The sequence below is a fragment of the Protopterus annectens genome, chromosome 8.part0, assembly GCF_019279795.1.
Source record: "Protopterus annectens isolate FY-2018-M chromosome 8.part0, PAN1.0, whole genome shotgun sequence".
Taxonomy (NCBI): domain Eukaryota; kingdom Metazoa; phylum Chordata; order Ceratodontiformes; family Protopteridae; genus Protopterus; species Protopterus annectens.
In genome coordinates this window covers 641,605,749-641,625,587 of record NC_056741.1, presented here as the reverse complement: position 1 = coordinate 641,625,587, position 19,839 = coordinate 641,605,749, and the positions used below count along the sequence as shown (strand labels likewise).

At 43.3% G+C, this 19,839-nt stretch overlaps 1 protein-coding gene across 1 annotated transcript in view; it reads right to left on the bottom strand.

Annotated features, from left to right (window-relative positions):
• CACNA1F (calcium voltage-gated channel subunit alpha1 F) overlaps positions 1–19,839 on the bottom strand; it is a 4,101,209-nt gene that overhangs the window by 1,422,854 nt on the left and 2,658,516 nt on the right. Inside the window, 1 exon segment of the mRNA XM_044079296.1 lies at positions 3,751–3,858. Coding sequence (XP_043935231.1) covers positions 3,751–3,858 — 108 coding nt within the window.

Here is a 19,839-nt window from a genome sequence, read left to right as displayed (position 1 = left end):
TAGATAACCATGATATGTGACTACTGTGTTTGCTTGTTGCACTCGGATTAATCATCTTCACTGAAAGGGATATTAAGTGACTGTGACCTGGATGAGGTGCAAATGAGATGGAGAGTAAGAAATGTGGCCTCCTACAAGAGGTAATAGAATGTAAGAAACACATATAGAGGCAGATGTGGACAATTTACCCACAAAGGGCCCCTTCTACACAACAGATGCCACCCATATGTCCTTAGTTCTTGTAGCAAGAGCTTATCAATAACAATGACATTTTCCATACCCTACTATCCATCTGTCCCCAAAACTTGCAGACCTGTGAACTCAAGGGTAACACAGTTTTATTTTATATAGCTGAAGGGAATGCTATGGGGTATGCTGTATGACAACTGTAGGGGCAGAAATGAAATACAGACAGCATGTGCCAAAGTGTACTTACAGGTGTGGACAAACAGCTCTGATACCATGATTTGGAGTCACCTTGGGAAAAAAATATTGTTATAGCATTACTGTTGAATGGGTTGGAGCCTAATATGAATGTGCATTTTATCTGTACTCTGTCTCCTTGTCAAAGGGAGATCACTTTCACAAAGTGGGATTAGTGAAAGCAGGTTTTCTGACTTAAGGCTATGTTGAGTAAGATGTAGAAAACTTTTCTGATTTGAAAAATAATTTAAAATGTGTGTGTCTGTCTATCTTGGTGTTTGGGAGACACAATCTTGAAGGGAAATGGAGGATTATTCTTCCAAGCTGCAGTATTTGAAATTTCGTAGTTTAAACTTTAGCTTTTTTAGAAACAAGCTCTGCCTAACCTTTAAAGCATTTGACAATGATCTAGTAAGAATTATTTTTGGGTTACATATGTATATTAACCTCAAAATTTACAGGCAAATTAATTCTGTATTTGTTGGACCAAATGGGAAAGCATGTAAAAGAAGGAAGTTTTATTACAGAGATTTTTTTTTTTTGGGAATAAATTACAATTTGGCACATACTGTAAGGATATCAACATTCTCCGGGCTATTTAAAGATAATCCATTTTTGGGTAGAATGCCATGTATATTAAACTAAAGTTTTTGAGTAGATGTTCAATGTTGGCAAATAGGCCTTAATACAGGTTACTGCATACAGATGAACATGTTGCAGGCATGGGGAGCAAGGGTTCTGTCTCAGAAAAATACAGATTTCTACTGAGTTGCGAAAGGAGTAGTCTATTGAGAAGTTCAGGTGTTTGAAAGGAGAACATAAGTTGGCCTAGCAAGTACCACTCCCTGTACTTGATGTATGTTATGGTAGGTGACTTTGGTTGTGGTGTGGGTTATAATGCTGTTTCAATGAATGTGAGTTTCAAGGGCAGAGAAGTTTTAATGCCAAGTCTATTTTCATTGCGAGACAGTATTGCTTTATTTAGCAACCAGATGTTTATTAGTGTTTGCATTGTGCTATAAAATGTAAAAATAAAATCCATATAATCATTGTAGAAGTAAAGCAGTATACACACATTAATGTTTATGGTAAATGGTGTGAAATAGCCAGGTAATGGAACATTGGAATGGCTGCAGGGGAACTCTGGTGCTATATTTTGGTTTTCTGTTCTTCATTCTGCTTTTGAGTTGGTATCCCACAATTCCATTGGAGTGGGTGGGGTTACGCAAGTGTGTATGCAAATTAGATGTTAATCAGATTTTTACCTATTTTTCATGGGCCTTGTCCAGATTTTTGATGTTTCCAGGTTGAGAGGTATGTCTCCAAACTCTAAATCCCACGCAATTTGGTTTTGTGAAAGGTAGATCATGCCTGCTCAACCTGGTTGACCTCTTTGAGTCAGTCACCACAGTTGTGGATGAGGGCAAGGCAGTTCATACAGTCTACCTTGATCTGGCCAAGGCCTTTGATACCATTCCCCACTCAGGAATTATTGATAAACTCGCCAAACTAGGCATCAACCCCTATATCCCTAGGTGGGTTGTAAATTGGCTCACAGGTAGAACACACAGTGTGAAAGCAGCGGACTCCAAGTGAGACTGCCGACCAGTCACAAGTGGAGTCCCACAGGGATCAGTCCTGGGTCTTCTCCTGTTTGGCATCTAATTCTCAGAAGTCCAGGCCAACATGGAGGGACTCTGGCTAAGAAAGTTTGCAGATGACTGCACGCTGGGAGCCATTATTAACTCCCCAAGTGATGTAGACAGCCTATAGAAAGGCCTCACAGAGACCAATGACTGGTGTCAAAACCATGGCCTTAAGCTTAATGCCAAAAAATGTGTCGTCATCCCCTTTGGGAAAAACTCAGTTCCCACTAATTACCACATTAATAAGAGCCCACTGAGCACTGAAAGTATTATAAGAGATCTGGGGACACAGGTTGACAGCAATCTCTCCTTTGACCAGCACACTGTCACTGTGGTCAGAAAGTCCTTTTATGTGACACATCCCATTACCAAGGGTTTTGCATCCAGGACAAAAGAGGTCATCATCTCTCCCTACTCTTCCCTCATTTGGCCAATAATCGAGTATAATGCCCCATTTGGCATGTACCTCACTAGACACATGCAACAACTGGAAAGGCCACAAAAGTACTCATGAAGAGGATCCTAGGCCTTAAACACATGTCCTACATGGACAGACTCAAAAAAACTCCAGCTATTCTCATTCTCATATCGTCTACTAAGAGGTGATCTCTGCTTGACTTACAAAGCCATTTCCAACCAAGCTCTGTTAGCAATGCTACATAGAAAGAAACCCAATCCCTCGGAACCACACGCTCCAGAGACCTCAACCTCATTACCACAATCAACAGAACATGCTGGAGGGACAGGTTCATAACCCAGAGACTGCCCATGCTCTGGAATAGACTTCCCATACATGTCAAAAAGAGCACCTCACTGGCCCTCTCCAATAGAAATTTTGATGAGTGAATGGGAAATAGAAAGCTCACCCCGGGGATCACTCCAGTGGCTCTTCTTGATAGAGGCACTGGGAACTAATGTCAGGCAGCATGATGCCAGGGCATTTCTATTAGCTAGGCTTGTAAAGGCTCCAGGGCCATTAGCCTAGTACACACCTATGATCCTATTGTGTTTCAGTAAAAGTTGGTATGTTCCATTTTTTTTTTTAACTCGAGAATACTTTTAATGGAGTAAATACAAAGCATTCACCATACGAAAAACAAGCCTGCCCCACACTCCCCAAACTTATATACATCAACTCTAAGATCAACATACTGCAGCGAAAAGGGAATATTCTAGGAAATGTCCATCCCGAACTTGGTACATTTAAGTCTGCTTTTTTAGCCATTCAGTTCAGCTCCTGATATTTCCAATGGTTACCTCCCAATGGCACTTATTAAAGTTTACCTAGCCAAATTACCCTACTCAGTATACCTGAAAGGAGGCCACCAGCATACAGGGACTAACCTAGTCAACAAAGAATAAATAAAAAATATATATTCATACTGACAGTCATTTTAAAAGACTTTCATGTTAAATGCCTTCATCTACTGTTTGGCATTGTTATATATTTTTAGTGTTATATAACTTATTAACCATTAAGTCATAAATTGCAATTTAGTTTGTTTTGCTTTTCCTTAAACCCTACCTATTATATGCTGTACATACACCATAAATCCCTGGAGGACTAGACTATACCACTGTAAGCAATCTGGTCATTGTAGGCATCTAGCATTATTAAATACTTCTCCCCAGATGAATGGCATATTAGTCCCACGGAAATGTTTGCAGAGAAAAAGCTTACCTTGAAGAGTTGAACACCGATGCAGGCAAACATGAACTGTAAGAGTGTGGTGACAATCATGATGTTTCCAATGGTTCTGATTGCAACAAACACACATTGAACAACATGCTGCAAGCAAATGAATAAATAAATTAATCAAATAAAATAACTTTAAAATACACAACCTATGCATGTCATAATGCTTTATTTTTCACACAGAAAACAGTAGGGCTTCTGGTTGTCAGCTATGCACTGATTTTATTATTCTTTTTTACTCCAATCCCTATCCAAAAGGTCTTATAGACTGGAAGCCAGAGACTGTGGCTGATGGAAAAAAAGTTATGTCTTACCATAACGTTCCATCTGTGTTATTCATCTTCTTTCGTTCATCACTGATGGTTTTCGGTTCCGAGCCCTCTGAACCGAGTCGGCCTATTACCAAGTTCATGCCAGCCAGAACAACTCTCGAGCTAAGAATCTACCCAGAATGCCCTTCACCCTGTTACCTCAGATCGAGTTTGCTAAGAAAAGGAAGTAAAGCCGAGGCCACTTCTGCGCAAGCACCCTAGGGCACCACTTAGACCCAAAGCATCCCCCAGGAACCTTTGTGGGGGGGGTGGGAAGTGATGAATGAAAGAAGATGAACAACACAGATGGAACGTTATGGTAAGACATAACTTTTTTTATCTGATGTTGTTAATCTTCTTTCCATTCATCACTGATGGGAGAGAATCCCAAGCTACCTTGAGGTCCATGGGCGACCCTTATGGAAGAATATTCCTGAGTACCATTGAGCTGAAGGCAGCTCTCCCTCTGGAGACCAGGTTCAATTTGTAATGATTGATAAAGGTATGAGGCTTAGCCCAAGTAGCTGCTGCGCAGATGTCATCCATGGAGTCCCTGGAGTGGAACGCTATAGAAGTTGCCATAGATCTAGTGGAATGGGCTTTGACTTTTGGCATGGTTTCATTATGGAGGGAATAGGTGAAACATATGCAGTCCCTTAGCCATCTTGATAATGTAACCCTGGAAAAAGCCTCTCCCATTTTGGGTCCCGAAAAGGAAATGAAAAGCTGATCAGATTTACGGTTAGGTTTGATCCTGTCTAGGTAAAATCTCAATTGTCTATGCACGTCTAAGGAGTGAAGACAATACTCCCCTCTACTGGCAAAATTTGGAAAAAACACTGGTAGATCAATGGACTGGTTAATAGAGAATTCAGTAACAACTTCGGGAAGAAAGGATGGGTTCATCCAAGGGACACTCTGTCTTTATGAAAGACCAGATACAGCCTCTTGGTACACAATGCCTGCAGTTCCCAAACTCTTCTGGCAGAGGTAATGGCTACCAGAAACAAAGAATTCCAAAACAAAAACTTTAGGTCAGATTTAGCAGCAGGCTCAAAGGGTTTTTGAGTCAAAGACTGGAGAACTAAAGTGAGGTTCCATGGTTTCATGGGCTGTCTGAGAGGAGGCCTGAGATGAGAGATCCCCTTGAGGAAAGCCTTGCAAAGGCGTAAAGAGATAAGGGGGAGGGATGCCATCTATACCATTGTGGAAATTGCCGCTAGATGCACTTGTACTGTAGAGGCAGAGGCTTCATTATCAAAAAACTTAGCCAAGTATTGAAGCACTGCAGTAACTGGAGCTGAATATGAGTCTAGCATGTTATCCTTGGACCAGATGGGGAACCTTTTCCACTTATCCTGATATAGTCTTCTGGTGGATGGTTTGTGGGAGGCCAGAATTATATCTCGAACAGGGGAGGAGAAATTAGCTTACCTGGTGACTAGTGGAAGTGGAGAAACCAAGCTGTCAGCTTGAGAGTGGACAGGTTCGGGTGACTCAACCCTTGGGGATGAGTAATCAGATCTGGTAGAGGGTCCAGAATCCACGGCGGGTACTAGGCCGAAGGAAGGGGGACCAAACTTGTCGAGGCCAGAATGGGGCTATGAGGATCATCTTGCATCTCAACTGAAGAGCTTTCTTTAGAAATTGTAGGATCAGGGGAATGGAAGGATAGGTGCAGAGAAGTCCTGTGGGCCAATTGTGGTTCAGAGCGTCCCTCGGTGGCTCCCCCTGGGGGAAGTTGGACAAAGTAGCTGCTGCACTTGGTGTCTGATGGGGAAGCGAAAAGGTTGTAGCAAGGCTGGCCCCAGTGGCTGAAAATTTCAGATGCCACCTTGGGGTTGAGGGACCACTTCTGGGGCATGAGGATGCATCTGCTTAGTTTGTCCGGAATCACCTTGGGACTCCCGGAATATGCATTGCAATCAGAAAGTGGTTGGAAGGTATCGCTCACTGCCAAATGTTCATGTCTTCTCGACATAGGGGATAGGACTTGGTTCCTCCTTACTTGTTGATGTACCAGACTACTGACATATTGTCTGACTGAATTGCAATTGTCCCAGAAGGGAGAGCTGAATGGAAGGCCTGCAATGCTAGCAGCACAGTTCTCAGTTCCAGAACACTGATATGCAGGTGGACCTCTGAGGTGGACCATGTGCCTTGGACAGTCTTTCCCCAAAAATGGCCACCCCACCCGATCAGGGAAGCATCCGTGGTCACAATGGCTGTGGGCTGGGGGGGGGGGGCTGAAATGGGTGGCTCCACAGATCTATGTCTGGCCTCATCTACCAAAGCAGGTCCTGTTTGCAGGAGTTGGTTATTCAAAACTTTGTAATCCAGGGGATGACAGTTTGGGAACCAGTGACAGAGAAGGAGCCATTGCAGAATCCACATATGTAGTTTTGCTAGAGGCACTATTGGAAATGATGCAGCCATAGAACTTAGGGCCTGAAGAACTTCTCTTGCAGAGGCTGTTGTTTAGGAAAGAATCACCTGGAGTTGAAGCCTCAGTCGATGGAGTCTGTGAAAAGGGAGTGATACAAGACAGGACTGAGTATTGAACACTGCTCCAGTGAACTCTATCTGTTGTGTAGGGATAAGGTTTGATTTCTCCCAATGTATCTTTATTCCCAAGAGTTTTGCTAGAGAGAGAGTATGGTGTAGCGCTGTTACCAGAAGATGCTTGGTGGGGGTGGTAAGGAGCCAGTAGTCTAGAAATGGAAACACTTGGAATCCTTTTAGTCTCAAGTGAGCTGTTATCACTGCCATGCCTTTTGTGAACACACAGGGGGCTGTAGAGAGACCGAATGGCAGCACACGGAATTGGTAATGACTGGCTCCTAGCCGGAAGCAAAGCAGACTCCTGGAGTGTCTGTCCATCTTGATGTGGTAATACGCATCCCGGAGATCTACAGAGCACATCCAATTGCCTTCTCTTAAAAAGGGAAGGATGGACTGAACCATGACCATCTGGAATTAGATTTGGGTGACAGACTCGTTTAAACTGCTGAGATCCAAAATGGGTCTCCAGTCGCTGTCTTTTTTGGCACCAAAAAAAATCTCGAGTAAAATCTGGATCCGCACTGGTCTGCTGGGACTGGTTGGATGACTCTTTTTTGAGACAGCTTTATAATCTCTGAAGTTGCTTCTTCCCTTTGACTGGGTAGAACGTTGGGAAGTTTTCTTGGAAAGTTTGGCTGACAAGAAAGGGGAATGATGTAACTTCTGGTGATAATGTTATGCACCCAACGATCGGTGGTGACAGACTGCCAGGCATCTTGGTGCAGAGAGAAACGACCCTAGACTGCTTCCAGAGGTAAGCAATCGAGATGCCCCTCAGGAGCGCTGATAAAACTGTCCAGAGAAGGAGTCCCTGGAGCCTTGATTGTGAGGACCCCCTCTGCCTCTGGGAGTATCATCACCACGTGCAGCACTGAAGGGAACCTGAGATTTCTTATGCCACATTTTTCCACTACTCTGATTCCTGGAGAAGGTACGTTGAGGGTTGGAAAAACGTAGGCCTATGGCAGACAAGGTTTTTCTGTCTTGTTCGCAACTGGCAAGCATGTCCTTTTGAACCAAAAAGGGACAAAGCTTCAATGGGAGCATTCAAAAAGGAAGACTTGAAGGGATCTGTGAGGTCACAAATGCGCATCTAGGCATGACGCCTCATAACAATGCCTGAACCTGCTTCTCTAGCCGCCCCTTCGGTAGCGTGTGAGATCAACCTCATGGACGAGTTAGATATTGATTGGTTGCAAGCTGCGAGACCACTTTATCCCTGACCTCATCAGACAACTGTCCTGTGAGCGTCCCAGAGAGTTCAGTGATCATGTCCCTCTGAGCCTCATAAAATGTGCCAAATAATTCAGGGATCGTATAGCAAAAGTCCCTGATGCAAAAACACGCTTCCCAAGTCTGTCCACCGCCCGGGACTCCCTGTTGGGCGGGTGGACAGCGGGACTTTCCTCAGCCAAGTCCTTTTTCGTGGCCACTGCCACCACCATAGCATCAACTGGTAATCCTTTGGACCAGTGCAGGTTCTCCTCGGGAGGGGAAAGAATTTTGTCTGGTCTCCGAGGGCTCACCTCAATGGAATCAGGATTCTTCCACATGCGTTACACGACGAGCTGGACGAGCTCATCGGCAGGCGGTGTCACCCAGGAGGTAGAAGGCTAGACATGAAAAGCCTGCAGGAACATGGACTCCTCAGACGAAGTATTGGAGGGGCTTCCAGTCACCTCTCTGCTTTAACATCTACAAGATGTCTCTGAAGTAAACATCATCAGGAGGTGACCATGGGGACCCTTCACCATCATCATAATCTGTGTCTTTCGTTAAGGACTCCTCAGGTGTCCACGTGCTTCCTCTTGCACATCTTCTTATGAGTGGGATCCTCAGTGGGGGTCCCTGAGGAGGACTCGGAAGAGCAGGTACCCTGAACAGGGGTGTCCTGTGGCTTCTCTGCCCAGTGTCCCGAGGGGTGGTGGTCTGTGACAGCTGTAGCTCAGGGGGTGAAAACTGGGGTTCCAACATCAAGGGAATGCTACAAGAAACAAGAGCCCTCTCCATCGTGCGGAAGGCAGACCCGCCCAAAGAGGGATGGGAGCCCGGAACTGAGAAAGACAACCTCAGAACCGGGAACAAACCCCGCTCCGACGGACCCCACCCCCACGGATGGAGCCTCAAGCAAGATCGGCTCGGACATGGCGATCGGTGCCAAGGGAGGAATCGAGGAGAGAGTCGGCACCTTCCCCCGGGCCGATGCGCCGGTCCCCCAATCCCCAAATTGAGGAAGGACCAGTTCGGCGGGAACCGAAGACCAAAGGGACAAACTCGAAGCCGGAGTGAGATGTACTGTAGGTGCCGAGGAGAAGGGTTCCAAGAAGGATGTCGGAGCAGAAGGCTTCATAACTGAGGTGGTCAAAGGAAGAGTGTAAGATGGAGTCCATGGATAAGGCAACCCACGTCCTGTAGGTGGAAGGGTCTTAGAAAGTGAGGGAATTCCCCTGGCTACCAACAGCTGGTCAACAAGATGCACCACGTCATGTTCCGAAAGGCTCCTGGTGGATCTAGTGGATACTCCAGACAGAGAGTCAGGACGATCGAGAAAAGGGCTATACGCTTGGCCCAGAAACGGATCTACGGAGGGGAGTATCAAGTATGTGGTGCCAGGTTTGCTGGCACTGAAGTCTCTAGTTTCAAGACCGGAAGCAAATGGGTCAGATCCAGTGAGGTTGGTACAATGCTCGATGTCGAAATGGCACTCGGAGCTGAAACGGTCAGTTCCAAAATGGAAACCGGTGGCGTAGTTGAAGGTGTACCCTGAGTCAAAGTAGCTACAGGTACTGAAGTTGAAGTAGGTGTAGTAAGATCTATGATCGGTGCCAGAGGCAGGACCGGTGCAAAAACAGGCGTCGGTATTGAAGGTTTTGAGTTGAACCGAAGAGGCAGATTTATGCTGTGACGATAACTTAGGGACCTTAGATTTCCCAGGCTTGCTCTGATCACCCAATGGTGAAGAAGGAAAGTACAGTTGTGTACCTACCATAAATGTAGATGTTCAAGTGTATTCACTGCTGCAGTCATTACAATTGGGTTATCCCGCTGGCAGGCTACCCGCAGTCAGCCGGAGTTCCAAAGTCTAGATCCGGCGTTGGTTGCTGTCGCCTCCTCCCTGACATCAGTGCGCCAGGGGTATAAAAGATGCAGCCGATGCCATTTTCTTCAGTTTTTCTTGCCCCAGATGTCAGGTGCCCCTAAAATGGTAGGCTAAATTATGCAAATAAGCATGCATACACAAAAATCAAGTTTTCCTTCATCTACAAGAAAATACACCACATAGGTTGTATAGAATAGAGAAGTACAGATAATTCCCAGCAAGGAAAAGGTGGATGCTGGGAGGGTAACCTGGACTGCAACAGTGAATACACTTGAACATCTACATTTATGGTAGGTACACAACTGTACTAAGTTCATCGTGTTTCACTGTTGCAGTCATTACAATTGGGTTGAATCCCAAAGCTAAGGTTGGGAGGCTGGTGCTAAATTGGATTAGGAGAGGCTATCCAGGCCCTGCAGAACTGCAGTGGCAAAGCCTGCCCTGGATTTAGAGTAGAGAGGTAAGTGATAGTGCTTTGTAAAAGTATGCACTGACCTCCAAGTTGCAGCCTCTAAGATGTCTTTGGTTGGTACTCCTCTGAGGAAGGCTGCTGAAGTGGCTGCTGCTCTGGTTGAATGTGGCCTAATATCCTTAGGCACTGATTTGCCATGCTGTGAATAGCAGAAACGAATGCAGTGGCCTATCCACTTTGAAATATTCTGTTTCGAGATAGGCTTTCCTTGTGATCCTGCAGCATATGCCACTAGAAGTTGTTCAGTCTTTCTGAAAGCTATGGTTCTGTCCAAGTAGAAGCGTAGCTGCCTGTGAATGTCCAAAGAATGCAGAAGTCTCTTACCCTTATTCTGTGGGTTTGGGTAAAAGGTAGGCAAATGAATTGTTTGGTTAAGGGCCACACTGGACACTACCTTAGGCATAAATGTAGGGTTTGTCCTTAGAGAAACCCTGTCAGGATGGAAAATGATGAAAGGTTCCACAGCCATGAGTGCCTGTAAGTCTGAGACTCGTCTAGCGGAGGTAATTGCTAGGAGCAGAGCTATTTTTCAGGATAAGAATTTTATATCAGCTGCAGAGGCTGGCTCAAACGGAGGCAGTGTGAGTTTTTCCAAGACATAGTTGAAGTCCCATGCAGGTATTGGTGCTCTCCTTGGAGGTCTTATGCTTTGGCCCCTCTGTGGTACTGCCTTAGTAATGGATGAGAAAAAATAGGTGGTTCTGTATTGTAATAAGCTAAAATGGCAGAGGCATGAATTTTAATTGATGAAAAGGAAAGGCCTTTATCCAGCATCTCAGTTAAGTATTGCAAAATCTAAGGAATATTTGGAACAGTCTTGTCAATACCTTGTGCCTGGTTCCAAGCACAGAATCTCTTCCATTTTTCTGCATAAGATTTTCTGGTGCTAGGCCTCCTGGCCTCCAAAATAACATCCAAAACTGCTTTAGAGTGAGGTGTGTCTTGAATGGCTACATTATTCGCTATGCTTCCAGGTTTAAGGTCCTGAGTTGGCTGTGCAGTATCATACTGTCTTGTTGGGTCAATAAGTGAGGAATTTGAGGTAATGTCCAAGCTGGGCATTGAGACAAGCTCTTTAGGATTGGGTACCAGTGCTGGCGGGGCCAGTCTGGGGCAATCAGTATCATTTTTGGCTTCTCTTGTCTGACCTTGAGGAGTACCTTGGGAAGGAGAGGCAGAGGAGGAAAGGCATATACTGTTAGGTTTTTCCAGCTGAAAGATAGAGCATCCACTTTCCATGCTTGCTTGTGATAAGTCCTTGTGCAGAATCTCTGTAGTTGGCAGTTGTGAGGGGAGGCAAATAGGTTTATGTCCGGGCATCCCCAGTTCCTTGTTATCATGCTGAAGACTTGTGGATCCAATTTCCACTCGTGGGGATCCATTAGGTTTCTGCTTAGTTCATATGCCAGAGTACTTATCCTTCCTGGCAGGAATTGTGCTTGCAGATGTACTTGGTAAGTCAGTGCTGTGTCCCACAAGTTCATGGCTAGTCTGCAGAGGGGTAGGAATGCGTGCCCCTCTGCTTGTTTATGTACCACATGACTGTAGTATTGTCCGTCTTTATCAGTAGTTGTCCTGGATGAAGTAGATCCTTGAAGGCTGTCAGGGCATTCTCTTTTTGATTGATATGTAGATGCATTTGACTTGAGGACTTGTGCCCTGAATACATCTTCCTGCCATATGGGCCCCCCAGGCATAATCCGATGCATCTGTTGTCAATGTCTGCCTGGCTGTGGGTAAGGTGAATGGCTGTCCCGTGTTGAGGTGACAGGATTTTGCACACCATCGAAACTCCTGTTGCAGGCAGGGAATGAGGGTAATTATTGTTTCCAGGCTGTGGTAATGTTGAGTCCAAACACTTTTTAGATACCATTGAAGTTTCCTCATATGCAGTCTTGCATATGGAATTAGTAGTATGCAGGATGCCATGAAGCCCAAAGCCTGCAGAATTTTTCTTGCAGATAACTGGGTCTTTGTTGCCAACATTTTGAAATAAGCAGTCAGTTGTCTGTGTTTGTCTGGCGTGAGATAAGCCATCTGGGCAGTTGTATTTAAGCTTGCACCCAGGAAAATTATCTCTTGAGAGGGCACGAGTTTTGATTTCTTTTCGTTTACTGTGTACCCTAGACCTGTTAGTAATCTTTTTACAAATGCCAGATGCTGTAGTAGAATGTCCTTGTTCTCTGCTTGAGTAAGGCAGTCGTCCAAGTAAGGATATATCTGTATTCCTCTTTGTCTGCAAAATGCAATTACTGGTGCCAGGCATTTTGTGAAGACCATGGGCGCAGTAGACAGGCCAAAGGGCAGTGCAGAGAATTGGTAGCGCATTGAGCCAGCTATAAATCTTAGGTATCTTCTGCATGATTGTCTGATTGGGACATGCAGGTATGCCTCTTTTAGGTCTAAATTCACAAGCCAAGCCTTCTTGCCCAGCATGGGCAGAAGCTTCTGCACAGTTAACATTTTGAAATTTGGAATATCCAGGAATGTGTTTAGGATAGACAGGTCCAGTATTGGTCTCCAGGCTTTGTCCTTTCTGGGTACCAAGAATAGCCTTGAGTAAAATCCTTGTCCCTGCTCTTGTTGTGATGCTTGCTGAATGGTTCTCATGTCCATGAGGGATGAAACATGTTTTTGTGCCTCTGCCCATTGATTGCGTAGCAGGTCTGGCATACCGTTTGGCCTTGGCAGGGTGTGAAAGTAGAACCTGTAGCTTTGAGATACGATATTTAAGACCCATTTGCCCTGGGTGATCATGTGCCAATTTTGTGAAAAAAGTGCTAGTTTTCCCCCCAGAGGAGCTGCCAGAAGATAAGTGCTTGGTGCTGGCAGGGGGAAGTCATTGAGACTGTTTCCTGTATGGCTGTGATTTTTCCTCTCCACTTTTGGAGGTAGAAGCACCCCATTGTTTAGGCCTGTATGAGCCTTGGGACTGTGATCTGCCTCTGGGGCATCTGTATCTGCCTCTTTGTGGCCTGTCTGACACTGCAAAGGACCAATTCTTTGTAGGCCAGTTCCTGCTAAATCTGAGAGGCTGTACCTCTAAGAAATCCTTCACTGTTTGCATAGATTTAGCTTTGTCCTCCATTTTCTTCAACACCTCTTCTGCTTTAACACCAAACAAGATATCATGTTGTAATGGAGCATCTAATAGTTTTGCTTTAACATGATCAGGCAGATTCTGTTCTTTTAACTAAGCATGCCTCCTAATGACAGAACCCGTAACAGCGGCCCTGCAGGAGGCCTCTAGAGAATCAAAACCACATTGCAAAGTATGCTTTCCCACTTGTTCAGCTGCATGCAATAAATCCTGCATTTCTTTGTTTTCTGCACATTCTGAATTTGTCAACATTTTCTGTTTAAGCAGTGACATAAGATCTTGCTGATATTTAAGCATATGAAACTGACAATTTAAAGCTCTTACAGCCAAGGTAGCGGAAGTATAAATCTTTTTCCCCCATCTGTCCAGGGCCCTTGAATCCCTATCAGAGGGGATAGGGTTTTTTGCAGTTGAAGCCTTGACCCCCTTGGGACCCTGAGAAATAGTTTCTGGGTCAGCAGCAGGGTTTTGTAAAGAAATGTATGTGAATCAGAACCCTGTAGTATCTGTCTGACTTAACAGGAGCTGGTGGTAAAGAGTCAGGAGACAGACCGGACTCTAAAAATACATCATCTACAATGTCTAAAACAGGAGGAATAGCAAGGGGCCTGTGCTGAGATAATAAAAGGAAGTCTCTGAGCCTTTTCTTGGATTCTGAGTAATCTTGGCTCTCCCAGTGGAAATGCTCCCTCACAGTATGCAGGGTCTCCCCAAAAGAATAATCCTCAGGAGGAGAGGCTGAAGGGATAGATTCTTCAGCATCAGAATCCTCATAGGGAGGAAGGGAATATTCCTGTTCAGAAGAGGAATCAGAGGAAATGGAAACCTGATCTGAAGATTCATATTTTATCTCTTGCCTAGGCCTCTTATCAGGAGGGGGATGGGAACCCCTGATCAAAGTAATTAGGTCTTCGGCCATTTTAAGCATCTGTTTTTTAGGCATGGAGGCCTGTCCAGGAGAATGCTGCACTTGTTTCTTTGTCTTTAGAGCTGCTTTAGTCTTTGCCTTTGAAGCTGAAGTTGGTTTTACATATAACTGTGTAGGCCTGAAAACACCCTCAGAAGTTGATGCCTGCTCAGTGGCTCCGGACCCATCTGAGGGAATAGTTTCCGAGTGTCCAATACCTTGAGTTTCCAGCGGCCTAGTCGGCTCCACGTGGGAGTCGGAAGCGGCCTGTGGCTCTGAGGTAGCGGGCATCAGGAGCTGTGAAATCGCCTCACTGAGAACCGGAGAACCGGTGACAGGCCTAACGGAGGCCTCGTCGTCGGTTTTGGACCTTGGATGCCTGTCCTTTTCTTCTTCTTTGCTCTTTTTATAAACTCCGGTAGTTGGCTGTTCCGACGGCATTATATAATTGAATCTTCTGCCAAAGTAATGAAATGCAAAATCGTACCGACGCTTAATAGTGCATTGGTTAAATCTAGCACAAAACCGACAACTAGCAACGTCGTGGTCAGGGCCTAGGCAAGGAATACAGTAAGAATGAAAATCCTTATGAGGTATTTGCTTCTCACAAGAGATACAATTATTAACTTTTTCTGACATCGGTCTGGAGCAAGAAAAAAGTTTCTCCAATGAGGTACTTAGCTTTAATGAAGACTCCAGATCTGAAATTCGAATTTGAAAATCTCAGGAGTCGGCCAACCGGCACTTGCGCACTTGCGAACTGCTTTTGCTTCGGGCACCGCACAGCAAGAAAGACTGAAGAAAATGGCGTCAGCTGCATCTTTTATACCCCTGGCGCACTGACATCAGGAAGGAGGCGACAGCAACTGACGCCAGATCTAGACTTTGGAACTCGGGCCGACTGCGGGTTGCCTGCCAGCAGGATAACCCAATTGTAATGACTGCAACAGTGAAACACGATGAACATCAGAATGGGATCTCTTTTTGTCCTTAGAAGGAGGGGTTGAGACCTCCATTGCAGAAATGGCCTCTGAGAAGGAAGACTTAAGTAACCCCTTCAGAATGAGTTTATTTTTACACTCATTAAGAGTGCGCTGACTGAAACTCTGACAAATATCACATGGAGGCTGCACCGAAAGGTGGGTCACTCCCAAACCGTATACACAATCATCATGAGAATCACTGTTAGGTAACTTGCCTTTACAAGAAGTACAATGCTTAAAGCTTGAAGTGCCCTTCTTATCCGACATCTTGGTAGAAAAAAACACCACATTCAACTATATAATCCAACTATACTGAAGTCAACTCCATTCAAAAAATCACAAAATACCAGCAATACACTTGTATGAAGAGAAAAAAGGGAAATGCTTGAATACAGGTAAAAGCTAACAGATTGAATAGGAGAAACAATACCAACTATGGTATTGAAGAAATATCACAAGGGTAAGGGAAAAGGATGTACCAACAATGGTACTTGAAGTTTACCAACGGTAACAATGGGTAGAATGGAAAGAATAAGGTTACACAGAATAAACTACACTAGCAATACTAACAGCTTAGTAAAATATGAAGATATCCAGAAAAATTTTCACAAATATCAAAAAAAAGATTCCACTTAGCTGAGAGCTCAGCTGAAACGTGGCTTTACGGCTATGCAGCAAACAAAATCTGAGATAACAGGGAGACGGACATTCTGGGTAGAGACTTAGCTCACAAGTTTTTCTGGCTGGTGCGAGCTTGGTTAAAAGCCGACTCAGTTCCGAGGGCTCGGAACCGTACCCCATCAGTGATGAATGGAAAGAAAATTACCAACATCAGCTCTAATATTTGCTTGCAATCCCTATTATGCCTTCAACTCAACGCAAAAGGATATGTTATATTTTCATGTATAACACTGAACGGACTAAGGAATTCTACAGCCACTATAGAGTCAGGCCAAAAAATGTATTTCAGCAATCCTTCAGTTCTGGTAAAATCTTTCTTTCATCATGCTGATATTCAATACTTAGTCATTACTGAACTCAGAAGCAAACCCTGAATATGCCCAAACAAAAAGACTCTTTAGATATGCACTGTATGTCCTGTAGTCTGACACGTCTAGGCTGCCACTGTAAACTGACAATTTAATCTCCCTTCTTTTCAATTTAGCCTTAGATCTTTCTCATCCTACCCTCAATTACTCTAAGATAAATCTTGTACCTTTTATGTCAGGTTATTTTATGTACCAATACTGAACATCCCTCCACTAAAGTCTCTCTCTTTTCAGAATATGCCTCCTTGTTGGCATGCAATTCTTTTTCTGAAAAAGGTTGCTTTTCAGGGTTGTGCTGACTCTTTCAGGGTCTCTACTATGTCTCTCTCCCATAGCTTTTGGGATAAGACCTTTATTATTTTGGTGGTCTTCCTCTGAACAGCTTCACATCCTTTCTACATTGCCAGTCATACTTTACATATTGAAACATAACCATTAACATTAATTATCAAGAATAATATAATCTAAGAAGGCAAAGAGTGCAACTATAGTTTAATGCACAGTACAGTACCTTAGTGGTCTTCATCTGTGTCACTCAGCTGCAGGGACTGGCATTCAATCCTGATCTCTAGTCACTTACTTTTTTTAATTTCTCCAAATCTTTTGGGTTTCTAATACTATGACGGGAAGTGAAAGCACGATTAAAGTTCATGAAATTAGTACTGTTTCAATCTTTGATCTCAACCAAAAGTGCTCTTCACAGCACTCGCAATCTGGCTAGTAATGACTCCTTCTGCCATTCGTATGGAGTTACTTGGACTGGTAACATATCTAAATGCGATTGCATATTCTTTTTTGTAAGACCCATTGCTCCAACTGCAATTGGAACTGTCTGGGTATCTTTCTTCCATGCTGCTCTCATTTCTGCCTGCAGATCCTGATACTTTGTCTTTCTGTCTCTCTGTATGCAAGACACTGAAGTCACTGGGTGTAGCAATTTCAATGATCAATACTACTTTTGTCTTCTTTTCTTCAGCCACTATATCTAGTTTTCTAGCATCTACCTTTTGAACTGTTGGTAATAGGGTGATCCCATGTGATATAAACTTCATCATTTTCTATGATGCTTTCTGGTTCATGTTTCCAGTGTTTTTCAGCCACTTCAATACCATAATGTCTGCACAATTCCCAGTGCAACAGTCTTGCCACATTATTATGCCTTTCAGTATACAGTCCTTCTGCCATTAGTATGTCACAACCAGCAACAAGGTATGCGACTGTTTCCAATTCAGTTTTACAAAACCTACATTTGTCTGTTTCTCCCACATGTTCAATGGACTTTGTAAACTAACGTGTACATAGCACACTATCTTGGGTTGCCAATATTAACCTTTCATCTCTTGGTTTGAATTCGCCTCTCCTTAACCATTCTTGCATTTGTTCCTGATCAACACGAGGCTCTTCCAGAAGTTTTCTATACTTGCAACTATATTTAAAGCTTTTTCCACATTTCTTGCCTTCTCATCTGGTCCTTCACCTTATATTCTTTCTTTTGTTTTTTGGCACATTCAGTTGCTGCCTGATTTTTATCTACTTCTGGTTCAATTTCCATTTCTGCTTGACGCCGATATGCTTCTGCTAAATTAAGCAGAAAAGTCGTCTTAGATTTATTCATATTTCAAAACTTTCACTGCATTTGGGTCTTGTGAGGTCACCAGATATGTGTGGAGTCCACAATTGCAGATCTATACATATAATCAATTTCAAAGAGGCCCATCCCTCCTTGGGAATGGGGAATATAAAACCTTGGTATACACTGATTTTTAAAAATTACTTGGTGAGCATGAAGCATCCTTCTTGTTTTCCTATCTAATCTATCCAACATGTTTTGGGGCCAGTGAATCATTCCAAAACTGTAAGTTAGGACATGAAGAGCAAATTGGTTTATAGCTTGGATTTTGTTCCTAGATGTCAACACTGTTTTCAGAATTAATTTAAGTCTTCTAAAGTATTCCTTACTAAGTTTTATTCACACTTGTTCATGTTTTATTGTTGATCCTTCAATTCCCAAATATTTATACACTCCCTCTTGCTCAAGTTCTTTTATATCATATTTTTGTCCCAAACTGATGTTTTCCTGGTGCTGCAGTTTTCCTGCTTTAAAGGTTGCTTTTGCACACTTATCAAGACCAAATGACATTCTTATATCATCTGAAAAAGTTTTGACAACCTGCAGCTGTGCTTTCAGTTCCTCATCTGATGAGCTACACAGTTTTAAATCATCGACAAAGAGAAGATGAGAAGTCTTTACACTTAGTTGTTTTTTAGGAGCCAAATTGTAGGCATTGCCTAAGTTACATAAACAGCTTAATGGGCAAGGCAGAATAGCAATGGTGACCTACAGTCACCCTGGAATAACTATTTTTTAACTTCTACTTTACTAATCTTCTTTTCTACGTTCCATCTTTGTCATATTATTTTTTTATTGTAAAATTTTCCATATCCGGATGCCTTTGCCTGTATTTGTCTAAGAATATCTTTGGGGCTGCCTTCTTTATATTAATTAATTTGCTTTCTCCTTTGCATAAATGTTGCACCATATCAAATCTCTCTTTCTTTACCATGCCCATATATTTTTTTATATTGTTCAAATATCTCTAGGTTTTGTTGTTTGTATTTTAGCACTTCCTCAAATGCTTCTTTTTCCAAACAGATCAAAGTTTCTTGATCTATATACTGTTTTTTTCACAAATCTGTTGTATTAATGAAAGGAAATTTTCATTTGAAGCTTCTGACAGTTTTTCTTGTTAAAGAATTTTTTCTTCTTCTAATTTCTCTCTTAATCGTTTTGTAGATCTCGTGTCTGGAAATTCTGGGCTTTTTGCATAATAGTAATAATACATAATTTCCTTGTTATCCTCAATAGTCCACTCTATCATCTTTATGGCTTTTCTTTGGCCTATCGGATCAGTTCTTGTGATTTTTGTGGACTGCAACTTCCTTCTAAAACAGGGAGGCCATCCTCCCCCTGGGCCTGGCCTGGAACCGTTGTAGGAATGTTTCCATATTTTGAGGATTCTACACTGTCATTTTTTTCCAGTCCTGGCACCTGTGTGCCTACCAGGATTGGGCACTTTTTTATCCTGGGTCTTCTGCACCCAGCTATCTCTTTTAATTTTTGACTACTTCTGTCCATGATATATGCTATATAAATACAGTCTATATATCAGTGTCGCCTTGGTGCAATTGTGTGAAAACAGGGTCCACCTTGCAAAGGTACTCACCAAGACTTGAGGATGAATTCAATTTCAGCACTACTCCCCTCCTTTTATTGCTGACTCTTCATCTTTCCATTCAGACCCACACACACACACACACACACACACACACACACACACACACACACACACACACATATGCAGGTTGATTGTTTACACTAGAATTGTGTATATATATATATATATATATATATATATATATATATATATATATACATATGGGTCTACCTGACAACACCAAAAAGCAACAATATCGAATCCTACAAGATAGAGATGAAATTGCTGAAACCTCATATGAACGAACACTCAGAACACTGACAAACCGAAGCAAATTAAACTCACCCATGTGGGGGACTGTGCCTGCCACACCCC